Source organism: Schistocerca piceifrons, chromosome 3, assembly GCF_021461385.2.
Source record: "Schistocerca piceifrons isolate TAMUIC-IGC-003096 chromosome 3, iqSchPice1.1, whole genome shotgun sequence".
NCBI lineage: Eukaryota > Metazoa > Arthropoda > Insecta > Orthoptera > Acrididae > Schistocerca > Schistocerca piceifrons.
Window position 1 is genome coordinate 488,811,750 of NC_060140.1, and position 24,315 is coordinate 488,836,064.

At 41.9% G+C, this 24,315-nt stretch overlaps 1 protein-coding gene across 4 annotated transcripts in view; it reads left to right on the forward strand.

Moving 5' to 3' along the window:
* Positions 1-19,284, forward strand: part of LOC124788194 (protein lifeguard 1-like) — a 44,609-nt gene extending 25,325 nt beyond the window's left edge. For all 4 annotated transcript variants that reach the window (XM_047255363.1, XM_047255365.1, XM_047255364.1 and 1 more), the window contains exons 4-5: positions 2,745-3,015; positions 17,309-19,284. In XM_047255363.1, the coding sequence (XP_047111319.1) occupies positions 2,745-3,015; positions 17,309-17,668 (631 nt within the window). In that variant the 3' untranslated portion in view covers positions 17,669-19,284. The remainder of the gene's footprint in view (positions 1-2,744; positions 3,016-17,308) is intronic.
* Positions 19,285-24,315: the final 5,031 nt, after the last annotated feature.

A 24,315-nucleotide genomic window follows, 5' to 3' on the forward strand; every position in this document is an offset into this window, starting at 1 on the left:
TCCTTGTGCAGTGGCACTTGTTCGCCTTGTTGGGGTCTCCTTGTAGACTAGTTTCTTGCAGACCATGAACTGCTCTTTCTTAATGATGGTTCCTGTACCGATTTTAGTGTCGCTTATGGCACTTTGTCTGCCATTGAATTTTTGCTCATTTCCCCTCATCTTTTCTCTTCATTTCACTCATCACCATGTGATGACCTCTGCAGTAGTGACCAGTTTCCGTTGTTTCTCTGTGCCACCATCTGGTCAGTTTTCTTCGATCTTCATAAGACCTACGATACAGCTTGGTGCCATCACATCTTTTTCAACTCCATGAGTGGGGGTCTTCAGGGTGCCCTCCTGATTTTTGTTCGCCACTTTCTGTCTAACTAGTCATTCAGAGTTTGGGTTGGCACTGTTCTTGTCACTCTGTGGACCCAGAAGAATGGCATTCCACTTGATTGCATATGCACATTAATTCTTTTCCCCATTACTTATAATGGACTCGTGGCCTTCGTTGGTCACCCCTATTCTGTATGTGACGATTTCTGTATCTAGGATAGTTCCCACTCAGCAGCCTCTGTGGAGCGACAGCTCCCAGGTGCCATACACACACTTCCATGTGGACCCTCTCATGTGGTTGTGGTTAAATTGGGGGTAGTGCATTTCTACCACCGTACTAAGGTCCATCCCAATCAGGAGCTCTATTTCAATTTCCAACACCTGACCGTGGTCACCCAGCTCCATTTTTTTTTTTTTTTTTTTTTTTTTTTTTTTTTTTTTTTTTTTTTTTTTTTTTTTTTTTGGATCCTCCTTTTGACAACATTCTTACTTGGTTGCACCATATCAGCCTTCTGATGTTGATGTTTTTGTAAACTCAGTGTTCATTTCCTTACCTGTACCTGTTGGTGTGCAAGCTTTTCTCTGCTATTATGGGGCCTTAGTTCTGTCCTGTGTGGACTATGGTTGTCAAGTTTATGGCTCAGCTGCCCCTTCCACTCTGCCTACCACCATCGTGGTACCAGTGCCTTCCGCACTAACTCTGTTGACAGTCTTCCAGTTAACAGTGGATCTCCAACCCCCCGGCCCCCCTCTTTCGGTTCGGCAGGCCCAGGTTCTTGTTTCCTACACAGTTGCTGTCCGCTCATTCCCTGCTCACCCCTCTCTCACTCTGTTCTTTAAAGGGTTTCAGGATGTCACCTGCTCGCTGCCTGCCCATGGGTGGGTTTACTGATCGGGCTCTGCCTCACTTCTCTCTGTAGCAATTTCATCGCCCCTCTTTGTCCTGTTACCCATGCACTTTCCCGAACATCACCCCATATTTTTTTGACCCTGGATTCAGATGGATCCCTTCCAAAGTCTAAAAGCCTCTGTGGCTCCAATAGCATTATGTTTGTTCTGCTCACTCTTAACAAGAGTTTCAGGATGCTGTTGTTTTTTCCAGTGGTGTAAAACAACAATCACAAGGGCTACACCTTCAGTTCTTTGGTTGCACAGAACCCATCTCTTGCCTGCCAAGTGTAGTGTGATTACTGCAGAACTGATAGCCATTATCTGGGCCCTCTGCTTTATCAAACAGTCATTTCTCACCAGAGTTTTATTATATATGGACTCAACATGTGGCCTTCAGGGTATTGCCTGGCATTTTTCCCACCACTCCTCGATCTCTGCCATCCACAACCTCCGTGCTGCTTGTGCAGTTGATTTTCTTTGCACTGACTTTTAGGGGCTGTCCCCGTCTAGTAAACATCGTGAAATTTAGGGGAATCCCATCATGAAGCATTCTTCCCTCCACCTCCGCCTCTTTGCAGTTGCTGGGCCCCTCACAGTGACCCATATTTTGCTGGCCTGCCCCTTCTTTTGGCCATTTACACTAAATACGCTCTTCCACTCTCCTTCGATGTGAGCAGAGGACCCTTGCATGAATGTGTCTGTCCTTTTTTTTTTCGTGAAAGTGTTTTGTCCTCCCAGAATTAAGTACCTGAATTTCCTTCTGGAATTGGAGTCCTTCTGTTATCATTGGTGATTGTTTGGGAGGCCTTGGGACTTGCCTCCACAATGGCCAGTTTCTGCTCTACTTTTCCCCATGTTTTGTGTGGTTTATTGTGGCATTTTGTTTCCCCTTTCCACGTGTCATCTTCATCTGGTTGTCATGATTGTGGTATTGTGTGAGTATTGGGATGGGTCGGCGGTGGTGCCAGCACCCTGAAATGCATAGAACCTCTGTGGCACTCCCTGATAATGCGCTATTCTTCTGTTCTTTACTCTTCCTACTGCCATGGTGTTCCTTCTGCCGCTTTGTTTGCCCATTTTTCTTTCCCATGGACTGGACTGGACTGGACTGCTGCTGCTGCTGATCCTCCCATAGTTTCTGCCCCGTAGGTTGTGGGACTGATGACCTGGTTATTTGGTACCCTTCCTCCCCCCCCCCCCCCCTTTCACAAATCAACCAACCAACTGACCAGTTATATTATATTGAATTTTAAATTCCCCAGATGTGAGAAATTTATCAGTTGGAGGTTTCTCTTAATGTGTAAAGAGCAACTTGGTGACATTATTGGTGGTAAAGGGCACAGTGATGCATATTTTTAAATGAATTAGCTGTATGATATGAAATATCACCTAGAAATGAGATTCTTATTGGTTTTACTTGTATAAAGTTTTTGTACAAGTATGTCTTGATATTCATTTCTGACTACTATATACTTTAACTTACTATGTTTAGTAGCAATAGAGTGGATGCTGCTACTGAATTTTTCTTCTTTCAGGAAAGTCTATGGTATCTTGATGTGCCAGCTGGCTGTGACAACTGCCTTCATTGCACTTTTCCTTTATCATCTTCCAACCAAGAGATATGTGCAGACACATCAAGGTATTTTCTGGGCAGCCTTTATTGTGGTGATTGTTACACTCATAGCCATGTCCTGCTGCACAAATGTAAGGAGAAAGGCTCCAACGAATTTCATCTTCTTGTTCATTTTCACAATTGCTGAGAGTGTACTGCTTGGTGTGGCTGCTTCGACTTATGATGCTGAAGCAGTAAGTACTGTTGTTGAGTTTTTTAAGTATTTGTATTACATTAATTTTTGTATATGTGTAGTTAACTGTGTGTGTGGGTGTGTGTAAATAATAGAGATGGGGCCCCTCCACGCCCGCACCAACGTGGTGACCAAACCAAAAGTTCTACGGTCACCTCCGTAAACATGTTAGTTATCTAGTAAGTGGATCACAGGATGCTGGGCTGTGATGTTGTCCGTGCGTCTGGGTAAGACTACGCATTAACACGGTCCATCAGGTGATAGATAGTGGACGAAACGCGAGTGAGGGTAGCAATTTGAAGAGCAGAGGGGAAAAAAGTGCCATGGCTCGTGCCGTGGGAAAAAAACCTCTGCGACAGTGGGATGGGTAGTAAGAGCAGTAGTGGCTTACTAGCTGCAATAGTTCATGCAAGGTTGGATTTGTTAGTATAGGTATCATGCATCATTACCATGACAAGCGATGGCGATGTGTCCCAGTTGCTGCAGCTGCTACATTCCTGGAACAATAAAGATCGTTATACAGTAGTGGGAGATCGGCCATAGATCATCTCACTGTGTGGGTGATGTGTGGAGCTTGTCTGCATGTAGTGTGCGGTACGGCTTCCCTGTGTGGTGCCAGTTATTCAGCAGTGTATTTCAGCTGGATATCCAGTAATGGCATCTGATTAACAGGGGCTCGCCTGTACCGTTATGTTTGTGTATGCTTGGCCATAGATGTTATGTCCTTACAAGTATGTCTTTTGGTCTTTTATGTTTCCATCTATGGTTGTGGTCATAGTTCCCCAGATTCAGAATAAACGGGTTCTGTGAATGTCTGGAGTTTCTGTATAGTCTTGTGGTGGGTGAGTTTGTGGATTACCTCCGTGAGAGTCTCAAGTTGGTATTCCCGGTGAAGGTCTGCGATGCGTGTGTATCGTGGAGCATTGCTTATGATTTTGAGTACTTTGTTTTGTATGAGCTGCAGGCATGTAGGCGAAGCGTATCCCCAGACAGGAGCTGCGTACGTCATCAGGGGTCGGATAAGTGTCATGTACATGGACCTTGACACCCTTCTGTTCAGTATGCTACGCCTGTTGAGCATAGGATAGAGCTGTTTGAGCCTCGCACTAGCTCGGTTGGTCATGTGTTGTATGTGCTCCCCCCAGAGTAATTTCCGGTCCAGCCAGACACCGAGATATTTGACTTTCTCGCGGAAACGTGTTGGGCATGCATGTAGAGGTATTGATCTGCAGTAGCGGTGTTTGCGCAGTTGCTTCGGTCTTCTAGTGAACAGAACGGCTTCGCACTTGTCGACATTTACTCTAACACGCCATTTCCCCAACGAAGGCTCAGCCACTTTGAGTGCAGTCTGTAGGCGTGACGTAATGTTTGATGGTTTCCAATCTTGCGCAAGGATGGCTGTGTCATCCGTGTAGATTGCCATTGTTGTGTTGTGTGGGGTTGGGAGGTCTTTTATGTAGAGGTTAAACAGTAGGGGCCCTAGGATGCTTCCCTGGGGTACTCCCGCGTGTATACTGTGTCGTGTTGATTGTTTTCCCTGCATGTCAGTGTTGAAACTCCTGTCTGTGAGGTATGAGTGTATTAGACGCAGGAGCCCGTCGGGGAATCCCGCGTCGCTGAGTTTGCGGATGAGGCCGTTGTGCCATAGACGGTCGAAAGCCTTTTCGATGTCCAGGAACACCGCCCCTGTAGCTTTGTTTATGTTGAAACCATATGTTACATGTTCAACGACCTGTAGGAGTTGTGTTGTGGAGTGGTGATTCCTGAAGCCGAATTGCTCCGGCTCAGGATGTCATTTGTTATGCAGTGCCTAGTGATGCGTTCGAGAATCACCTTCTCAACAATCTTACTGAGCGAGCTCAGAAGGCTGATGGGTCAGTAATTTTGTGGGAGGCTGTGGTCTTTTCCTGGCTTCCTGAACATTGGGACCTTGGCCGTCTTCCAAAAGGCGGGGAAGTATTGTTGTTTTAGTATGGCATTCGTTATGTGTGTTAGGTACTCAGTTGCTTTATCCGTGAACTCCTGGAGGACACGGTTTTGAATGCCATCATGACCAGGGGCTTTCTTAGCAGCGGAATGCATTATAGCCCAGGAGACTTCGGCTGTGCTAGCATGTCAAATGTCGTCGCGCAATGGTTGGGCTAGAATGCGTGTAACCTCTTGGTCAGTAGCAAGTGTGAACACTGGATCTGATGGTACCAGGTTCAGTGTGAATGATGCTGCAAGTGTTTGGACCATTAGTTCTGCTTTCTCTTCTGCTGAATATGCAGGTCCGTCAGGCCCTTGAAGCGTTGGGGTGTATATTTTCTCCCTGTTGAAGTGTCGGGCTAGTTGCCACACGCCAGGTCGTGCGGTGTCCAGCCCTTCAAGTGTTTGGTTCCACTGTTGTGTTCTATATGTTTGTATTTTATCGTGTATGATGCCCTGTAGCCTGTTAATGTGCCGTTTGAAGTACGGACGCCTGGTGCACTGCCATTGTCACCTGAGGCGATTCCTCATTGAGATTAGGCCCAGGATTTCCTGGGGCAGGGCTGCGCTGCGTTGTTGTGAGGTGCAATCAGGTATGGTGCCTGCCATTGCATCCTGGACGGCATTAGTGAGGGTTTCTACTGCCTCGTCAATTTGTGCTGTTTCATTAATTTCGTGTATAGGTGGGATGTGGCTATCGAGCGTTTGCTTGAACAATGTCCAATTCTCACACCCGTAGTCCAACATCTTGCGTTGTTCCATGTGCTGCAATGTTTCCTCAATGTATAGTATTACAGGTTGGTGGTTTGAGTGCAGATCGTTTTCAACGCCAACGTTGAGTGTCGATGTAATGCCCTTTGCGTTCAGATCTCCAGCGACTATTACTCACGTTGAAATGTTGAGTAATGTGCTGATATCGCGTGTTGAAATGCCTACAGGGCTGTTGTATACTGATATCAGTGTGGTGTAGGCTCCGTTGAACTTGACTCTGACGGCCGTAGCCTTGATTTTTTCCAGTTCAGGGAGCTCTGTGTTTGTGTGCTCAATGTCTTTGTGTATGACGATTGCAGTTCCACCTGCCTCGGCATCGCCCGGTTGGGCGGTACGATAGGCACAGTAGCCAGGAAGGTTTAATTGTTTGTGCGGTTTAAGCTTAGTCTTGCTCAGTAGCGCGACAAGGATTCCCTTGCGCTCCATGAACACAGCAAATTCTGACCTTTTGTTGTGGATCGAGTCTGCATTCCAGAACAGTATCTGTGATAGTGTGTGTGTGTGTGTGTTTGCGTTATGGGCCGGGTGTGGTATATTATTCATGTAAGAGTGTGAAAGAGTGTTGTGATGGCAGTGTGTATGACAGCCCAGTATTGCCCGGGTTCGGCGCTCATGAGCTGGGTGATGAGTGTAGTGACGGCCGTCAGTACCTTGGTAAGGATTTGAATGGTCGTGTGTCAAGGGAATAGTGTTTCCAGTATTCCACCAGGTGATGTGTTGGTGTTGGGTGTGGCAGCCTGAGGTGCTGTTGTGGAGTTAGCGGCTGCTTGTGCGGGTATTGGTGTGTTGTTAGGAGTGGCATTTGTGTTTTTGTTTTGTGACAGAGGTTGTGGCACCTGTGTTACTTCTGTGGTGAGGGGGGTGCTAGTGTGAGTTACAATCTTGGTGTCTTGTTGACTGTTTTCCTGTGTGTTGCTGATCTGTTGTTGCTGCGTGGCCTGTTGTGGTGATTTCGTGTTCCCCGCCCTGTGTTTATGTGTACGTCTATTCCTCCTCTGGGCTTGGGGTTCGGAGGGGGGGGGGAGGGGGGGTCCTGTGTGGATGTGTTTTCCTGTATATGGTGCGTTTCTTCGCAGCACGTGATTTCCGGGAGTGGGGTCGTGTTGTTTGGGGGCATAGGTGTTGGTACCGATGCTTGTTGGGTTTCAGGTGTTGTCTGTGGCTGTTGTGTAGCTGTTGCAGCAGTTGTTTCGCGTGTGTGTGAAGGGCGCTGAGGTTCCGCGGCCTGTGCCGTTCCACCAGGGCGTGCAACCGTGGCAAACGTTAAGCCGTTCCTTACTGGGTTTGGCGCTGGCTTTGGGCATGTATGTCGTACTGTACCCTGCTCTTGTCTTGTTTACGCTTCAGCGCCTGTTTGTATGCACTGCACTGTCTGACGTTTGCTGCGTGGGGCCCACTGCAGTTGGCACAGCGTCGCTGGTTTGGCTGTGTTTGTGTGCAAGTGTTGGATCTGTGATTGCCAGCGCATCTGCGGCAACGAGTTGCCAGGCCACAGCGGAGGGCCGAGTGGCCGAACCGCTGGCAGTTGTTACATTGTTGAAGGACGTTGAGTGGTTCGTAAAGTTCTACACGTACGTCCATCTGCAGAAAGCTCTTTATCTGCAGGATGGCGCAGGAATCAGCCGTGTCGGCTAACTCAACCACGTAATGTGGTAACGGTGCATGTGTACGGAACCCTGTCATCCGGGAGGCACTTTTACAGTCGAATCCCAGGTAACAAAGCGCCGCCTGTACTGTCTCGTTGGGGGTACTGGGATCCACTCCCTTAATCACGTACTGCTGGGTTCTCTCGTCCAGCGTTATGTACGTGTAATGTTCGATCTTCCGATCTTTGAGGAAGGTCAGAAGATCTTTATATTCGTTGTCTGTGGCAATGTACAGTGAGGCCCTATCCCCCGAGTACTTTGCATGTAATGTACTGTTTATGTGCCTTTCCGCGAATGCAGTGTTAAGGGCACTAAGGTTACCATAGTTCTGTATAATGACTGGGGGGGGAACCAGTCTTGTGTTGTGTGGGCACTGCTGTGGCTTTGTGTGCTTTGTTGTTCGCCACAGCTGTGTTTGCATTTTGTTTTGTGTTAATGTTGCTAGCCTGAGATGAGCTAGTAGGTGTAGGCAACAGCACCTTTCGGTTACCTAGCGAGTTTGGTTGCTCGCTTGTTTGTGTTGGTGTTTTTCTGGGTCTGCATTTTGGGCCCTCCACCGGCCAGGGCTCTGTGTAGTGGTTTTCAGTGTCCACATCTGCCGTCGCTGCCTCGATCTCTTGGGGCTGCGGCGTCGGTGGGACAATGGTACATGACTTTCCAGTGACAGGTGAGTGTAAGGTTATGTTAAGTGTAGTTGTTTTGGTGGGTGAGACGTCCGCCCCGAAAAGTTCGGTGATTAGCCGGCGCAACTCGAGCTGCTTTTGCGGTTTCGCGCCAAGCTGTCGAGCATCACCAGCTGCTCCCGTACCTTCGGTAACGGGCGGAGCGCGAGTTTCGGCGGGTGCAGTCGATCCTCGCGCCTCGCGTGTTGGAGTCTAAAATAATGACAGAAAGCAGTGATCCAGCATTTAGTTTTCTTCACAATTTCTTTCTTTTCTTGGTTCATGTGGACAAGCTAATATTTGGTCTTGCCTCTAGAATTTTCTACCTTTATATTCATGCAAGATTTACATCATTACTCAGAAAGTCATATGACTGTGATGTATAGACATACAAAGTTGGATGTTGGTACACAGGTCGAGTTTCCAACTTGAGCTCCCAATTTGATTGCAAATTGATTGAGGTTTGGGGGATGAGGGGTTAAACTACTGTAGATGATGATGATGATGATGATGATGATGATGATGAAATTTGTGCTTGGGATTCCTATTCTACTGACAATGATGGAAGTCTGCGTTGTTGGGCTACCAGTATACTGCATGGTTATGCTATTTACACTTCATTACACCATGAAAGATGCGGGCATTGCATTTTTAATCTCACTTGCTTAAAATCTGCACGTGAATTAGTGATAGCTCTCCTAAACAAGTTGCTGCTGCTGCTGCTGCTGCTGCTATCTCCTTGTCTGAACCTTTTCTCATCCAATCTCACTTCTGTATAAGGCTACACCCCTAATACTTTCAGATAAGGCTTCATATCACTTAAATTTATACTCAGTGTTAGCAAATTTCTCTTTATCAGAAATTTTTTCTTTCTTTTGCCAGTATGCCTTTTCTACCATCGTCCTTGGCCATTTTCAGTTATTTTCTGACCAAAGAGTAAAATGTGGTAACTGCTTTTAGTGTCATATTTTCTAATTGGATTCTATCAACATCGCATGATTTAAGTTAGTTACAGTTATGTACCTTTATTTTACTTTTATTGCTGTTCATCTCACATCACATTTTTGAGATGATATCTGATCCACTCTACTGACCTTCCACATCTTTCACCACCTGGTAAACCTTAGTGTTTTTATGTTTTCTTGCTCCAAAATTCTCCATGCTTTCCTTCACTGCCTGCTGTATGTACAAATTGAATAACATGGGGTATAGGTTGCAGTCTTGTGTTATCCGTTTCCTCAATCGGTGCCTATCTTTTGAACTCTTTTAACAATGGTCTGATTTCTGTACATGTTGTAAAGACTTTTGTTTCCCAGTTAACATCAGAATTTCAAAAAAATTTTGATGAATGTTCAGAATACCTAAAAAGTTCGCAGGGATGCTATTCCACGTCATTATGTTTTCATTCATTTCACCATCATCAATCTATTCATTTCTTTGGAAAGGATTTTATATGTATTGAATAGTATGTTCCAGTTCATGTTGTTAAATAGTCTCTAAATATACAAATGCTATAAATATGGACCTGCCTGTTCTCAGTCTATCTTCTAAGGTAAGTCATAGTGTCAGTACAATCTCACATACTCCTAAATTTCCCTTAAACCAAAATCACTTGTCCATCAGGTTGAATTCTGCCAGTAATTCCATTCTTTTGTAGATAATTAATGTTGACATGTTGCAACCATGATATATTAAACTGATGATTAGGTAACACTCATATGTCACCATCTGCCTTATCTGTTGTTGGGATCATTACATTGAGGATATTTCATGTGTCTCGTATATCTTACAGACCAGTTGGGATAGTCATAGTATGAATGATTCTACCAAAGAGCTTAAAAATTTATGAAGACATGGCATCTATTCAAGATGCCAGTCTTATGTTAAATTTTTCTGCAGTATTGCATTCGCAATTTCTTGTTTCCAGAATTTTTTTTCTGTAGCCACACTTTTACACAGTCACATTTCTCACCTAGCCGTTTTTGCTTTGCCATTTTGCACCTTCTGTGAATTTAATTTTTTAGGTTTCTTGTAACTTTGCCTATTGACCCATTCACCAATTGAATTTAACTTGGATCTCAGGCTACGCTTCAGATCAGTCAGTCACAACAACCAAGATTTCATGGGGGGGAAGGGGAGGGGGGCCTGGGCTGGGCTATGTCACACACTAGATAGTTTAAATACTGTGTCTCCTTTCTGTTTCAATTGCTAAACAACACCAAAAGCTAACTACAGGACAAGATCTATAGGCAGGATATTTATCCACTGATGTGTTTCCTGACATTTTATCACAGCCAGTTGTACTAAAAGATGCATTTTGGAGACATATTTAATGCAGTGTTTAACTACACTGCATACTTAATGTTTTCCATTCTGAACTTAAGGTTTATAAGGTTTTGTATGTGTCCAGTACACTGTGAGTTCATGAGATAAAACATCATTGTTTTCTTGACATCATGGAGTTAACATAACATATTTGGTGGTTTCATATTTAGACGTGTGTATTTTGAAAATATGTAGTTCAAATGATGCACGCCATTAAAGATCTCGCCAAGATGTGTCATTTTTAGTGTGGGTGGTTGTGCTAAGTTCCAGAAAATTAAAAATCGATGGAAAAACATGTCAGCCATGTTTAAGCGCTTTATTTAGTTACAATTAAGAGCTTGTGTCTAATCATCTATTAATGCAACTGTCGTGTACCTGACTTTGTTTGTGAATGAAATCAGCCAGTCTCCCCTTCTGCACTGCAAAATGGTCTATGACCATTTCAGTGAAATTTGGATGATTCAGTAGGTCTTCAGGAGAACATGTCTCAAGTGCAATAAGTCTGTCCTCATTCATAGTATTTTGCACGATTGTTTTTGCCTATTTCTGTTTGTTATAGGGAACGCCGCTATTATCTGCAGTAGTTTAACATTTTAGAGAAAGCTTTTGCCAAGTTGTTTCCATAAAAAAAATGTTCAATAAGGTCTGAACACTGATGGTTTCATTAAATCCTTTTGGCCATACAATGCAACACTATCCAAACATCAATTAATGATGTATAATGGAAATATACAGATATAGGGATTTGAAGTGAAATTTCAGCCACTTAGATTTAAGCACCAAAACATGAAAATCTTGTGGAGGTTGTTAAGACACCCTTTGACTGAACACAGAGCCTTTGGGAGGCCCATAAGAGTTGCACTCCATAGAAGGCATCCCCCCACCAAACGCCTCATATATAGAACTAAGAGGCATATCAATGTGCTGCCTTAAGAGTAGCTCCTACCTGTACTAAAAAACATGACTTGGGGATGAACCATTCCAATACCATTGACTGCCATTATTTAAATCCGCGTGGGAATGGTTAGAAGTGCATCTGTAAAAACACATTAATGAGAAATATATTTTGAGTTATATTTTGGGCTGGACTACCTCAGAGCATTTAACTAAAAGCCATACCTGCTTGCATGGAAGTTTGTCCAGTACCCATGTGAGGTGCAGTTAAGTACTAGTAAGGAACACTGGGAACTTCTCTGTAAATATTGATACATTCAAAAGTTAACCACAGCTGTCTTATGGGAAGAGTAATGTGCTTCCCATTTTTACATATCATTGTTGTATCCTGACAAACATTAGAAAATTAACCTCAGCTCTGTTAAAGTTGAAGTAATGTGCATACACATTTGTACATAGCATTTCATTATCATCACCAATATTTGAACGTTGCTGGCATTTACTGAGTAGTCGGAGTAATGTGTCTGTACCTTTGCACTTAACATGGCTTTATCATTAAGGCATAATGAAAACCGTACTATGTGGATAGTAATTTGCTTTCATGCTAAAGTTAAGAATGAGTCTTCACACATGAGGTCTCTCATAAGCAAAACCTTATTTGAAATTAATTATAAAATAGTCTATATTGCAAGGCACATCTATTAAAAAGTGACCAGTTTTGATCATCACATGATCATCTTCAGACGTTATACCATATGGATGGACAGTGGCTGTGAATGAAGCAGGAAGCGCTGAATGTTGTAGCATTTGACTATTGTCATTCAGCAGTTCATGCTCCGTGTATAGTCATTGTCCATCAGTATGGTTTACAGTCTGCAGATGATCATGTGATGATCAAAACCAGTCCCCTTTTAATAGATGCGCCTTGTGATCACTGACTTTTTTCCAGCAGTTTATGAAATATAATTAAAGTAATAGATTTCCACTACCATTTCATTTCATAATTGTTTTGTTTTTGTCTGAACATTAATCTCAGTGAAATTACAGTCTGAGTACTTAGAACTCTTAAACTTTCATATAGCTTTTATACTTTAATTCCTTCCTCTTTTTGACCTCCATTATTTCTACCACACAAGTCCACACACATTTTTTCCTACTTTATAGTCCTCAACCTTCTAAAACTCAGGATAGATTGTTCTTATTCTGCACAACATTGAAGTAAATATATATATAAAAAAATATTCATTGTTAATAAAATCACATTATAATTATTCTCTGTGTTTGTGTGTGTGTGTGTGTGTGTGTGTGTGTGTGTGTGTGTGTGTGTGTTTGCGCATGCGCAATGACTCATTGGTTCGGCTATTGAGTGAATGGTACCTTTACTCCTAACATATTTACATAAGTAATATTTTAGTAGGAATGTGAACATGATGTAATGTTATTTTAATGTGCATGTCACCATGCCATAACTTAGGTCTATGGTGAAATATCTTGCCTGTTCTTCCCTTCATTAAGATGATGTTGCTAACTGGGAAAAAATATTCTGGTGCCACTAACTGTAATATATTTTTGGTGAGAAGGAAACACAATTAAGAAGTGCATAGGGCTGGATTTGTGAGAGGTACTTCTTATGATGTTGTTGTTGTGGTCTTCAGTCCTGGGACTGGTTTGATGCAGCTCTCCTTGCTACTCTATCCTGTGCAAGCTTCTTCATCTCCCAGTACCTACTGCAACCTACATCCTTCTGAATCTGCTTAGTGTATTCATCTCTTGGTCTCCCTCTACGATTTTTACCCTCCAAGGTGCCCTCCAATGCTAAATTTGTGATCCCTTGATGCCTCAAAACATATCCTACCAACCGATCCCTTCTTCTAGTCAAGTTGTGCCACAAACTTCTCTTCTCCCCAATCCTATTCAATACCTCCTCATTAGTTATGTGATCTACCCACCTTATCTTCAGCATTCTTCTGTAGCACCACATTTCGAAAGCTTCTATTCTCCTCTTGTCCAAACTGGTTATCGTCCATGTTTCACTTCCATACATGGCTACACTCCATACAAATAGTTTCAGAAACGACTTCCTGACACTTAAATCTATACTCGATGTTAACAAATTTCTCTTCTTCTTCTTATGGTGACTGCATAATATTATCATTTGAGTAGATGTAAATTTTTCTCTCTCGCCCCTCTCTCGCCCCTCTCTCGCCCCTCTCTCGCCCCTCTCTCGCCCCTCTCTCGCCCCTCTCTCGCCCCTCTCTCGCCCCTCTCTCGCCCCTCTCTCGCCCCTCTCTCGCCCCTCTCTCGCCCCTCTCTCGCCCCTCTCTCGCCCCTCTCTCGCCCCTCTCTCGCCCCTCTCTCGCCCCTCTCTCGCCCCTCTCTCGCCCCTCTCTCGCCCCTCTCTCGCCCCTCTCTCGCCCCTCTCTCGCCCCTCTCTCGCCCCTCTCTCGCCCCTCTCTCGCCCCTCTCTCGCCCCTCTCTCGCCCCTCTCTCGCCCCTCTCTCGCCCCTCTCTCGCCCCTCTCTCGCCCCTCTCTCGCCCCTCTCTCGCCCCTCTCTCGCCCCTCTCTCGCCCCTCTCTCGCCCCTCTCTCGCCCCTCTCTCGCCCCTCTCTCGCCCCTCTCTCGCCCCTCTCTCGCCCCTCTCTCGCCCCTCTCTCGCCCCTCTCTCGCCCCTCTCTCGCCCCTCTCTCGCCCCTCTCTCGCCCCTCTCTCGCCCCTCTCTCGCCCCTCTCTCGCCCCTCTCTCGCCCCTCTCTCGCCCCTCTCTCGCCCCTCTCTCGCCCCTCTCTCGCCCCTCTCTCGCCCCTCTCTCGCCCCTCTCTCGCCCCTCTCTCGCCCCTCTCTCGCCCCTCTCTCGCCCCTCTCTCGCCCCTCTCTCGCCCCTCTCTCGCCCCTCTCTCGCCCCTCTCTCGCCCCTCTCTCGCCCCTCTCTCGCCCCTCTCTCGCCCCTCTCTCGCCCCTCTCTCGCCCCTCTCTCGCCCCTCTCTCGCCCCTCTCTCGCCCCTCTCTCGCCCCTCTCTCGCCCCTCTCTCGCCCCTCTCTCGCCCCTCTCTCGCCCCTCTCTCGCCCCTCTCTCGCCCCTCTCTCGCCCCTCTCTCGCCCCTCTCTCGCCCCTCTCTCGCCCCTCTCTCGCCCCTCTCTCGCCCCTCTCTCGCCCCTCTCTCGCCCCTCTCTCGCCCCTCTCTCGCCCCTCTCTCGCCCCTCTCTCGCCCCTCTCTCGCCCCTCTCTCGCCCCTCTCTCGCCCCTCTCTCGCCCCTCTCTCGCCCCTCTCTCGCCCCTCTCTCGCCCCTCTCTCGCCCCTCTCTCGCCCCTCTCTCGCCCCTCTCTCGCCCCTCTCTCGCCCCTCTCTCGCCCCTCTCTCGCCCCTCTCTCGCCCCTCTCTCGCCCCTCTCTCGCCCCTCTCTCGCCCCTCTCTCGCCCCTCTCTCGCCCCTCTCTCGCCCCTCTCTCGCCCCTCTCTCGCCCCTCTCTCGCCCCTCTCTCGCCCCTCTCTCGCCCCTCTCTCGCCCCTCTCTCGCCCCTCTCTCGCCCCTCTCTCGCCCCTCTCTCGCCCCTCTCTCGCCCCTCTCTCGCCCCTCTCTCGCCCCTCTCTCGCCCCTCTATTATCTTTCTCATCCTTAAATTGTGCAGAGCAGTGTACAACACAGTAATACAGCAGTCAACAATGACTACCTGGCACAATGCTGTCAGCGAAGTAATATTTTTGCTGCAGTTAAAAGCAAATGACTAAGCTGAAGCCTTGCAGCCCCTAGTGACTTCTACAAATTTGGGAGTAGGAAGCCGATCAACCAATTTAAAGTTAACACACTGTACACGGTCTTCTCACATATATATATCATCAAACTAATTTCAACAAGACCTTCCATAAATGTTAAAGTTAAAACACAGAACAAGTCTTAAAGAATACTTCATTTGTTTTTCACAGCTTAGTCTCCATTATTTCATGTCCTAGGAATTCTCTGCATCTTCAAAGCAGGTCATTATTTCCTGGAACATCCATTTTCAGGTCTGAACAAGTTTGTACCCTTACAAAGTTGCTGCAATTGCCATCCCATGTTGAAGACTTGTGTCGTCTCTTGACATAACTCACCATGTTCAAATAAGATACAGTATCTGTGTTTTTACCTATGACATATTGTTTTACAATTTTCAGCTGTATCATTTGGCAGTAAGAAGATATAGCAATACACTTTAATCCTTTGGAGTAGTCTGTTCTGTGGGCAGCAGACTGGGCTGACCCATGTAGTTCCCACTCATGTGCAATTATTTCTCATCTCTGGTAGCAGTATTGCTTTCAGTGCCTCATTTTTCCCACTTCCACATAGAACAATTTGACCAGATTTCTGGCTGATGTCACTAATGCAATTTGCTTACCCTGTGACTGGGGGACTGACCACCCCACTGTTTAGTACCTTAACATCCAACTGACCAATCCCCTTAGCAGAAAAACTTGAAGCCATTAAATGTTGTATATTTACTTTATTTCTTAGTGTCCTTCGTTCCTGGCATACAACCAGGTGGTGCAGACTAGTAATTCATGCTATGCACACTGATCAAAGTGAAAATCAATAGTCTGCAGGTGGAAAACTGTTGGCTGACATTTAGTAGAAGACTGACATAATTGCAGATTGAGGTGGTGGGAGTAGAGATGCATGACCCTTAGCCACCTAACTTCACAATATATATCATAATAAAGGTGCTGTTGACAGCCCTAAAAAGAAATTCTCATAGCGACAGTGGTGTGTTGACCTCCATTCATCTTATCGTGGCAAGTTGAAGCTGCATTCCACGCGGAGAATGAGGGTATTTTGTAAAGAATACCTTCCCTTAAATACCTTCCCTTAAATACCTTCCCTTAAATACCTTCCCTTAAATACCTTCCCTTAAATACCTTCCCTTAAATACCTTCCCTTAAATACCTTCCCTTAAATACCTTCCCTTAAATACCTTCCCTTAAATACCTTCCCTTAAATACCTTCACAGTGTAGATTTTTTCTTATGTGACAGTGTACTCATGTTTATTTTCCTAATGTGATGTAGTGTATCAGTGTTTCATGACGATATTTTCACAAAACTAAAGGAAATATATTACAAAAGTGATTTTTAAAAAACTAGTTTAAATCTATTATGTGGTGAATCTAGCATAACACTGTAACATCAACTAGTAATTTTATACAAATAATGGTAATTGAAGAGTGTAAAAGAATTTCTGGTAGGTCTCTCGTAACATGTTTAGTTATACTCATCATAATCTAGCTCTCATGCACTTAGCTCTGATTTATTTATTCTGAACATATTTTTATGAGAGCGTAATTTAATTACATCCTTGTTTAATTGGAGCTGTTTGGGTGTTCTAAAATCATGGAGCAACTGTAAGTTCCTCAATTATATTTTCATTCCATCAATACTGCTTTGTACTAAGCTGTGCTACAGGCATTCCTTTGTAATATTGTTTAATTTGGGGTTCTGTTGCTATATTGATGTGCTGCTTAAATTTCGTCATATCAGATACATGTTCCAGTGGAACATTTTAAAAACTGCAGAAAAGTTCCACTTAATAGTAACTGGTTGTGTCAAATGACTTTATAATGCTGAATTAGCCATTGTGGTTCTTGATAACATTCACGCACTGTATTGGAATTTTAATGCTTGCTGATTAGTGATAATATTTCAGTTATTACTCAAATGCACACAAAAAAATCTTCCCCAAACTCAGAGATTCAGTAACTAGAGAAACTGATACACATAATCAACATAATTGTATGTGATGTAAAAATAATTTTAATAATAAAATACACAGAATTGTTGATGTGACAAGTGAAGAGTAGTGAGAGGGGGCAATCAATAAATTAGCTGTGGATAAATATTATATGAATATGTGACCGGTAGGAATAAGTTAAGGATTACTTAAAAGTGCGCTGTATGGGCTAAGGGAAGGTCCACATGAGTATGTAATTTGCAGGCATGTCAATTACTAAAAATTACAGCATCTGTCTTGCTATTGATGTCAGAATAATTTCTTTAATTGCAGGTCATTATGGCAGCTGGTATAAGTGCAGCAGTGTGTTTGGGCCTCTCAATATTTGCATTCCAAACAAAGTGGGACTTCACTGTAATGGGAGGTGTCCTTTTTGTTGCTGTCATCATACTAATGATTTTTGGTATAGTAGCAATATTTATTCCAGGCAAGGTTATTATTTTAATTTATGCCTCATTGGGTGCCCTCATTTTCTCTGTTTATTTGGTTTATGATACACAGTTGATGATTGGTGGCAAGCATAAGTATTCTATTTCTCCAGAGGAATATATATTTGCAGCTTTGAATTTGTACCTGGATATAATTAACATTTTCCTTTATATATTAACCATTATTGGTGTGACAAGAGACTGAAATTTGTAATTGTACATTGTCTTATTTTTTTTCAGTTAAAATTATCAAAGTAGGTGTGCAAAAAAAAATGCTGTTTGTTATTATAGTGTTACCATACTGTGTGACTGTAGAGTTAGGTCTATTCCTGATCTCGAGTGTATATCTTGTATGTATTAAATTCGTTGTTAATGGTTTAAAGTTGAATGTGTGCAAAAACAGTTGTGCAGTATTGTATACTTTTAATAAATTGTAACAAGCTGTTTCACTTTATTGTATGGATATACAAATATGGATGTTTCACTCAGGTGTTGAAAAAAAAATAGTCATAAGTTCTGCAGTACTGGAACATTAAAGTTTCATCACATTGAAAACATATAACATAGTGGTAGAAATATTTTGTCCTCCTGTCTGATAGATTATTACACACGTGCAATTAGTATTCTGCCTGAAGTTGTATATCAGCAGTTGGGGTGTGTATTGTGGAATGATACTCAAATGGCTGGGAATTTGTCAAATGCTGAAAGTTCACCTCCTCTGTATTTTCAGTGTCTTGAGCTTTTTTAAACAAAATTTCAATACTTTAAAACACATACTTGCACTCTGTGTCAAATAATACATATAATAATTGTGGTATTATTGTGGCAACAAAATTTAGCCTTATGAAAGATAATAAAAGAATAATACACTGTGGATCTGTGCAAATGTCTTGTATGTGAACTTGTCCAGCATTCACCTTAATTAATAGGAAACCAGTTAAAATAGACGGTCATTCGTATGTGATACCAATTTGTGGATAGCAGCTGTATTTCATATGGTTGTTAAGTACTGATGAGGTTTGCTGTTAGAGAAGAAAATATTCAGTAAAAATTACTGAAGAAAAGAGAACCTAACAATATTGGTTCTCATTTTTAATATGGCAAAGTACATTAATGAGATGATTATGTTGCACAGTATTAAGATTTCCTAATGATCTAAAGCTACAGTCACTTAATCTCATACCAAACTTTTGTGTAGTGCATAGTAACATATTGTTGAAATAAATTTAGAACTGCATAGAATCACTAGCAGCTGCATCAATGAAAATAAACTCATGTTTCACACAATGGATACAAAAATGCTTGTAATCTATATGTCCATGTATGGAGATTCACATTTTAAGACTGACTGGATTTCTAAGAGCCATTTTCTTTAACAGATTGGAAGGGAAATGGTATCACATTCCTTGATATATGTTTGTGCTGTAAAATAGCTATGGGGCTATTATTGTATAAGCAATAATGATGCCTCAAGTAAATCAAAACAGATTGTCACAGGGCAGTGTATATTTATTGTATATTTATACTCCTGGTATTTGTAAATATTTAATTGTATTGATACAGATTTAATGTACTGATAGAGGGTATGTAATTGAAATACTACTCCTGTATTGATATACTGAATATCACTTTCCCTCCACTTTGATCTGATTTTAAATATTGCCATCTTATGTATATATGCAGTTAGGCTGCAAGCAGTGTTTGTTGTTGTCATTGTCACTGCTGCTGCTGTTACTGCATGTGCTACCTGCCACAAATGTAATTGAATAACAACTGCTTTGATTGTAAATAATGGTGATAATAAACGTAAATTTTATTGAACTTAATAATTTACTTATAATAATTCCATTTGTGCACAAGAAGTTCGATAAATGGCATGTAATGCCATGATTACCTAAGGATTTTTTGTAGTGGAATTGAATATGGTTATTAGTATATTATTTACATTTGTTAATAGCCCTATGGAATACTGAATATCAGGATGGGCATAGAGGAGGCATTAGATTTGATTACTTTACCATAACTGGAGCTATGATGTTGAAATGTTATGATTGTTATTTAAGTTATTTTGATCTCTGTGTATCAAAGATTCACTAACCCAACATTTCTGATATTAGGTAAGATGAAAGAAATACAAAATTATTCAGTGAAAAGGCGATAGAAACAAAGGTGAAGGAAAATATAAAAGTAAATGTAATTCACAGGAAAAAGGTAAGTGTTGACAATTTTTGGAAAATAAGAGGCTCTACTTGAAGCTACTAGAGAAAACATCAGTAATACAAAACAAACTGGGTAACATCTTTGTGATGGACAAAAGAAAGATATATTAATTAACAAAGAAAATTATAAAGTAGTAGATCAACAGATTAGACTGAAGATAATTCAGGCTAAGAAAAATTATGTGAAAACAAAAGAGTTCTATAAAGGATACTTTTGGAGTCCACACACAGGAATGGCAAGGAGGAAAATCCAGTTTAACTTTTTCACTGTGGCTGATGCTAATAAGCACAAAAACAAGCCACAAGCCAGTCCGGCTGGTGTTTATAAGAGTCTGCACTCACTGTCTGATTACTCAGTCTAGTTGCAGCATTTAAGCTAGCATCAAAGCGTGTAAACTTTTGTTTTGTGTGGTCAGTTATTGAACATATATTGTTCGTAATGGCGGCTAGTGAACCAACACCTGGACTTCCCAATGTGAAAAGGAGCTGGAAGTGTTAAATTGACAGAGGAACAGTTACTTAATGTACTAGACGACAGTGATTTTTCTGTGTGGTGAGGACGAGGCATACCACGGAGATTGTCATTTACAGGCTGCAGAAGAACTGCAGAGTGATGATAGCGTGGAAGCACAGCTTTTGAATCTGTTTCATGACAGTTCCGAATCTGACAATACGGATCACGACGATTGTGTGGAAATAGATGACAAAAAAGAGCCCGACCTGTCGCACGGAGATAATTCAGGTGAGTCCTGGCGTAAAGAACTACATTATATGCAGTATCACCCATTTACGAAGGAAGAAGTTTTGCAAATTCATCCTGCTGGCAATTCTATGGATTTCTTCAGATTATTGGTAACAGACGAATTGTTGTAACTTGTAGTTGACGAAACGAACAATAACACAGTCAACATATTGCTGAGTGAAAGTACAAAAGAGGGATCTTGGGCCTGTAAATGGAAACCTCTAAGTATAGGCGAATTACTAGTTTTCCTGGGTGTTTCGTTACATATGGGTAACGTTAAATATCTGTGATTACAAGTCTACTGGAAGAAAGAACCACTGTTTGAGATTAGAGGAATAGCAATGCGTATAAGCAGAGACTGCTATTTGATCATATTATGCTCTCTGCATTTTGCAAAAAATCCACTTGCAGGAAACCCGAAACGAGACAATAGTTTATATAAGATACGACCTATATTGGATTATTTTAACATGAGATTGTCTCAAGTGTATTACCTGGGAAGAGATTTATCAATAGATGAATCAATGATTCTTTGGAGGGGAAGACTGTCATTTATACAATACATAAAAAGCAAACATAATAAATATGGCATTAAAATGTACATGCTCAACAATCCAGATGGTTTCATAAATATGTGCGTTGTGTGCATGGGAAGCAGTGGAGATATGGGGGGAAAAGGTCACACTGAAAAGGTCATTTCGCATTTGATGGCAGAAAAGCTGCATGTTGGTCATCACATTTTAGCTACAACTCTGTTGAACCAAAAAACACTTTCCACAGGTACTCTGAAGTTAAATAGGAAATATACCCCCGAAGACGTATCGGCAAAACTTGGGAGAGGAGAGAGAATTGCGCGGTATTCTAATGGAGTTATGATTGGAAACTGGAAGGATCGATTAGAGGTTTCCTACATTTCCACAGAACATCTAAATGTTATGGAGCAAGTGGCGAATGCGCGCCAGCAAATAGTCGTGAAACCTTTGCCTATTATTAGGTACATTGCGTGTATGTCTGGGACTGATAAACAAGACCAGATGTTATCGTATTATTTATGGGAACGGAAGACTATCTGCTGGCCAAAAAATCTATTCTTTCATGTTACTGACATGCTAGTTTTCAATTATCTATATCTGTACAACAAATACTCAGGAAATAAAATGACGTACGATTACAGAATGAACGTTATAAAGGGCTTCCTTCCATGAAATGTGAGCAAGGAACATCACTAACACACACGTTGTGCAAAAGCAGGAAGCTACTGCAGGGAAGAAGTAAGTTACGAGGAAGCGGTGTGAGAAGTGCGCGGAACAAGGCAAGCGCTTTGATACACCATACGAGTGTACAACCTGCCCAGACAAACCAGGATACTGCTTGAACTGCTGTATAATTTCCCATAAGTAGCAAAAACGTGATAATACCGGGGAAATTCCGATTATCAAAGACAGCTTCTTTTATTTCTTTTGATACTGCATGTTTCTTTTTATGACATGAAAGGTTAGAACTTTTTTTTCACGAGCACTCGAAAAATGAGGTTTTCTTTTGTGTCAAGTTGACTTATTTCTTATTGCGTTGTAAAGTGTTCACTTCAGTTTTTTGTGAGAGAATTTGTTGTGCTAAATTTGTTTTACTAGCACTGCAACTGAAGTGATGGGGGAAGCCTCCACATAGGGTGTGTTTTGCTTACTAATTTGTACACATCTGGGTGTCTATGATAAATGTAGACGGCTAATTCTCTCATACCAGGAGCAAACATGCTACTAAATTGGTGACCTCTATCAGAGTCAATCTTAAAATTGCGCATTTGAAGTAAATATAATTTCAAATGAATCCAGTTTCCTTTCGCCTTCTTAAGAATTTGCGTTTTGGAATCCAAATTTTCCCTGAATGCAGTGGATTTGTTGCTTGTTTGAATAGTATTTTTTATTACAGTATCAACAAATCACGAACATTTGAATGACCAGACAGCAAACTTTAAAACATGACCACAATACAGTCGCAGCTTATTTGAAGTAATGCATCTAAGGTGTCGTCATTAAATCAGTATATAACATGATCCCACAGATCTTACCAGGTCTTGACTTCAGTCTTTAGCTCAGGTGTGCTTAGGAGTGGCGACTCCGAGCAGTACCTGCCGTTTCAGAGTGTTACCGGCCCACTCTCACACATTGCCGGGCCGCACTGGAGAGTTGCGCGCCTGCACCGATGCTACAGCAAAAGTGTTAAACAAAGATAAACAAGGAAACCTAATCCTTGTTATGTCCCAGAAACTTACATAGGCAAAATATTTAAAAGAACATTTTGCGAAGACTGCAGCCAAGCTGAAAGAGGTCCACCCATTTGTAACATTATTGCTGGCAATGTAAGTGTAATTATTTAAAACTGCTAAATACTAATTCTCACTTTGGGATCTCATTGAGTAATGTCACCAAAAATGAATAATAAAAGATTCCTCCACCAGTACAGAACATGACATGCTTGTACTGAAAATTTAGACTTAAACTAATAAGAATGAAAATGTCAGTTCTGTGTGATGTAAACTTGGGGGTAGAATTTAATATTTGACTTAGATCTTCATATATGATGTCCTGTTTTTTGTAATATGTTGCTATAAGAAATTGTAGCAATTTTGCTACATTTTGGAAATTGTCAGTGAAAGTTCAGGGGTTGCAATGAATTCTTTTATTACTGCACAGGTGGTGTGCAGTAGTGAACAATTGGCATTACAAACTGACTGCATCTTGACATGCAGAAAACTGGCTACAATCTGTGTTGTTACAAGACCATTGCAAATCAATTCATACTTTTAGTAACAATCAGTAGTATTTTTTAAGATGCAAATTTGCAAAATTACAGTAGAAAATAAATACACAGAGATAAACTGTGGACAGAATAATTTATGTACATTATTTCCTGTTAAGCATGTATAGGTAGTTTGTGAAATAAAGAATTTAGAAATGTGAAACAAGGTAATATTCAGAAATTAACAATGAAATTACATTTGATTAATTTATTAGCAAAATATAAGTTGTGGTGTTGTCCTAAGAAACTGAAGTTGCAAATTAAATATGCTTTCATGTATTAGTAGGCACACACTTCAAAATGGTTGCTTGGGCAGAAAACCAGTATATGTTTACATTTGCAATAAAGGACTGCATAATTTCTCTCTAATTACAGTGTTGCGAGTATTTTACATTGCTGACCTATTAAACTGCAAACAATGATGGAAATAATGCATACAATGCAAACAGAATATGAGGCAAATTGAATTCTAGTGAACATTGGTAGTCGTTAAAGAATTTAGCTATTTAGTGGCTTCAGTGTTAACAAAAAAATATTTGTACCAATTACAGAGTCTGGATATTAAATATACTTGAATCTGATAGTCATGAGCTTTCTATTTGGTTTTTAACCAGAAGTTTGCTTTTAACTGCTGTGTAATTCACATAGTAATTAGTATCAAATTGCAATATTTGAATGTTTGACAATAGTTTATATGCATATCTGAGGCTGAAATGGTTTTTCAGAAGGTGTTCTGTATCACATTACAGGAAGTGAAGTGGAATATACACTAAAATGTGAAAAAATGAGCAAATTATCTTAACCAGATGAAATGCCACTGGAACTCCCAAAGCTGACAGAAAATGACCAACTGCAGGTACTAATTGATTTATATAACACTGTACACAAAACAGGGTGCATTACAACAGATTGGCTAAAATCTACTTTTGTAGAAATACCAAGAAAGATTAACACAAAGAATGTTTTGAAGACAGAATGGTAAGCTTGATTTTACATACTTATTTTCCTCAACATCATTCACAGTCAAATATACCAACAAATATACAAGTTAAGTGAAAATAAGCTTGAATACTATAATGGCATGGCCTTATT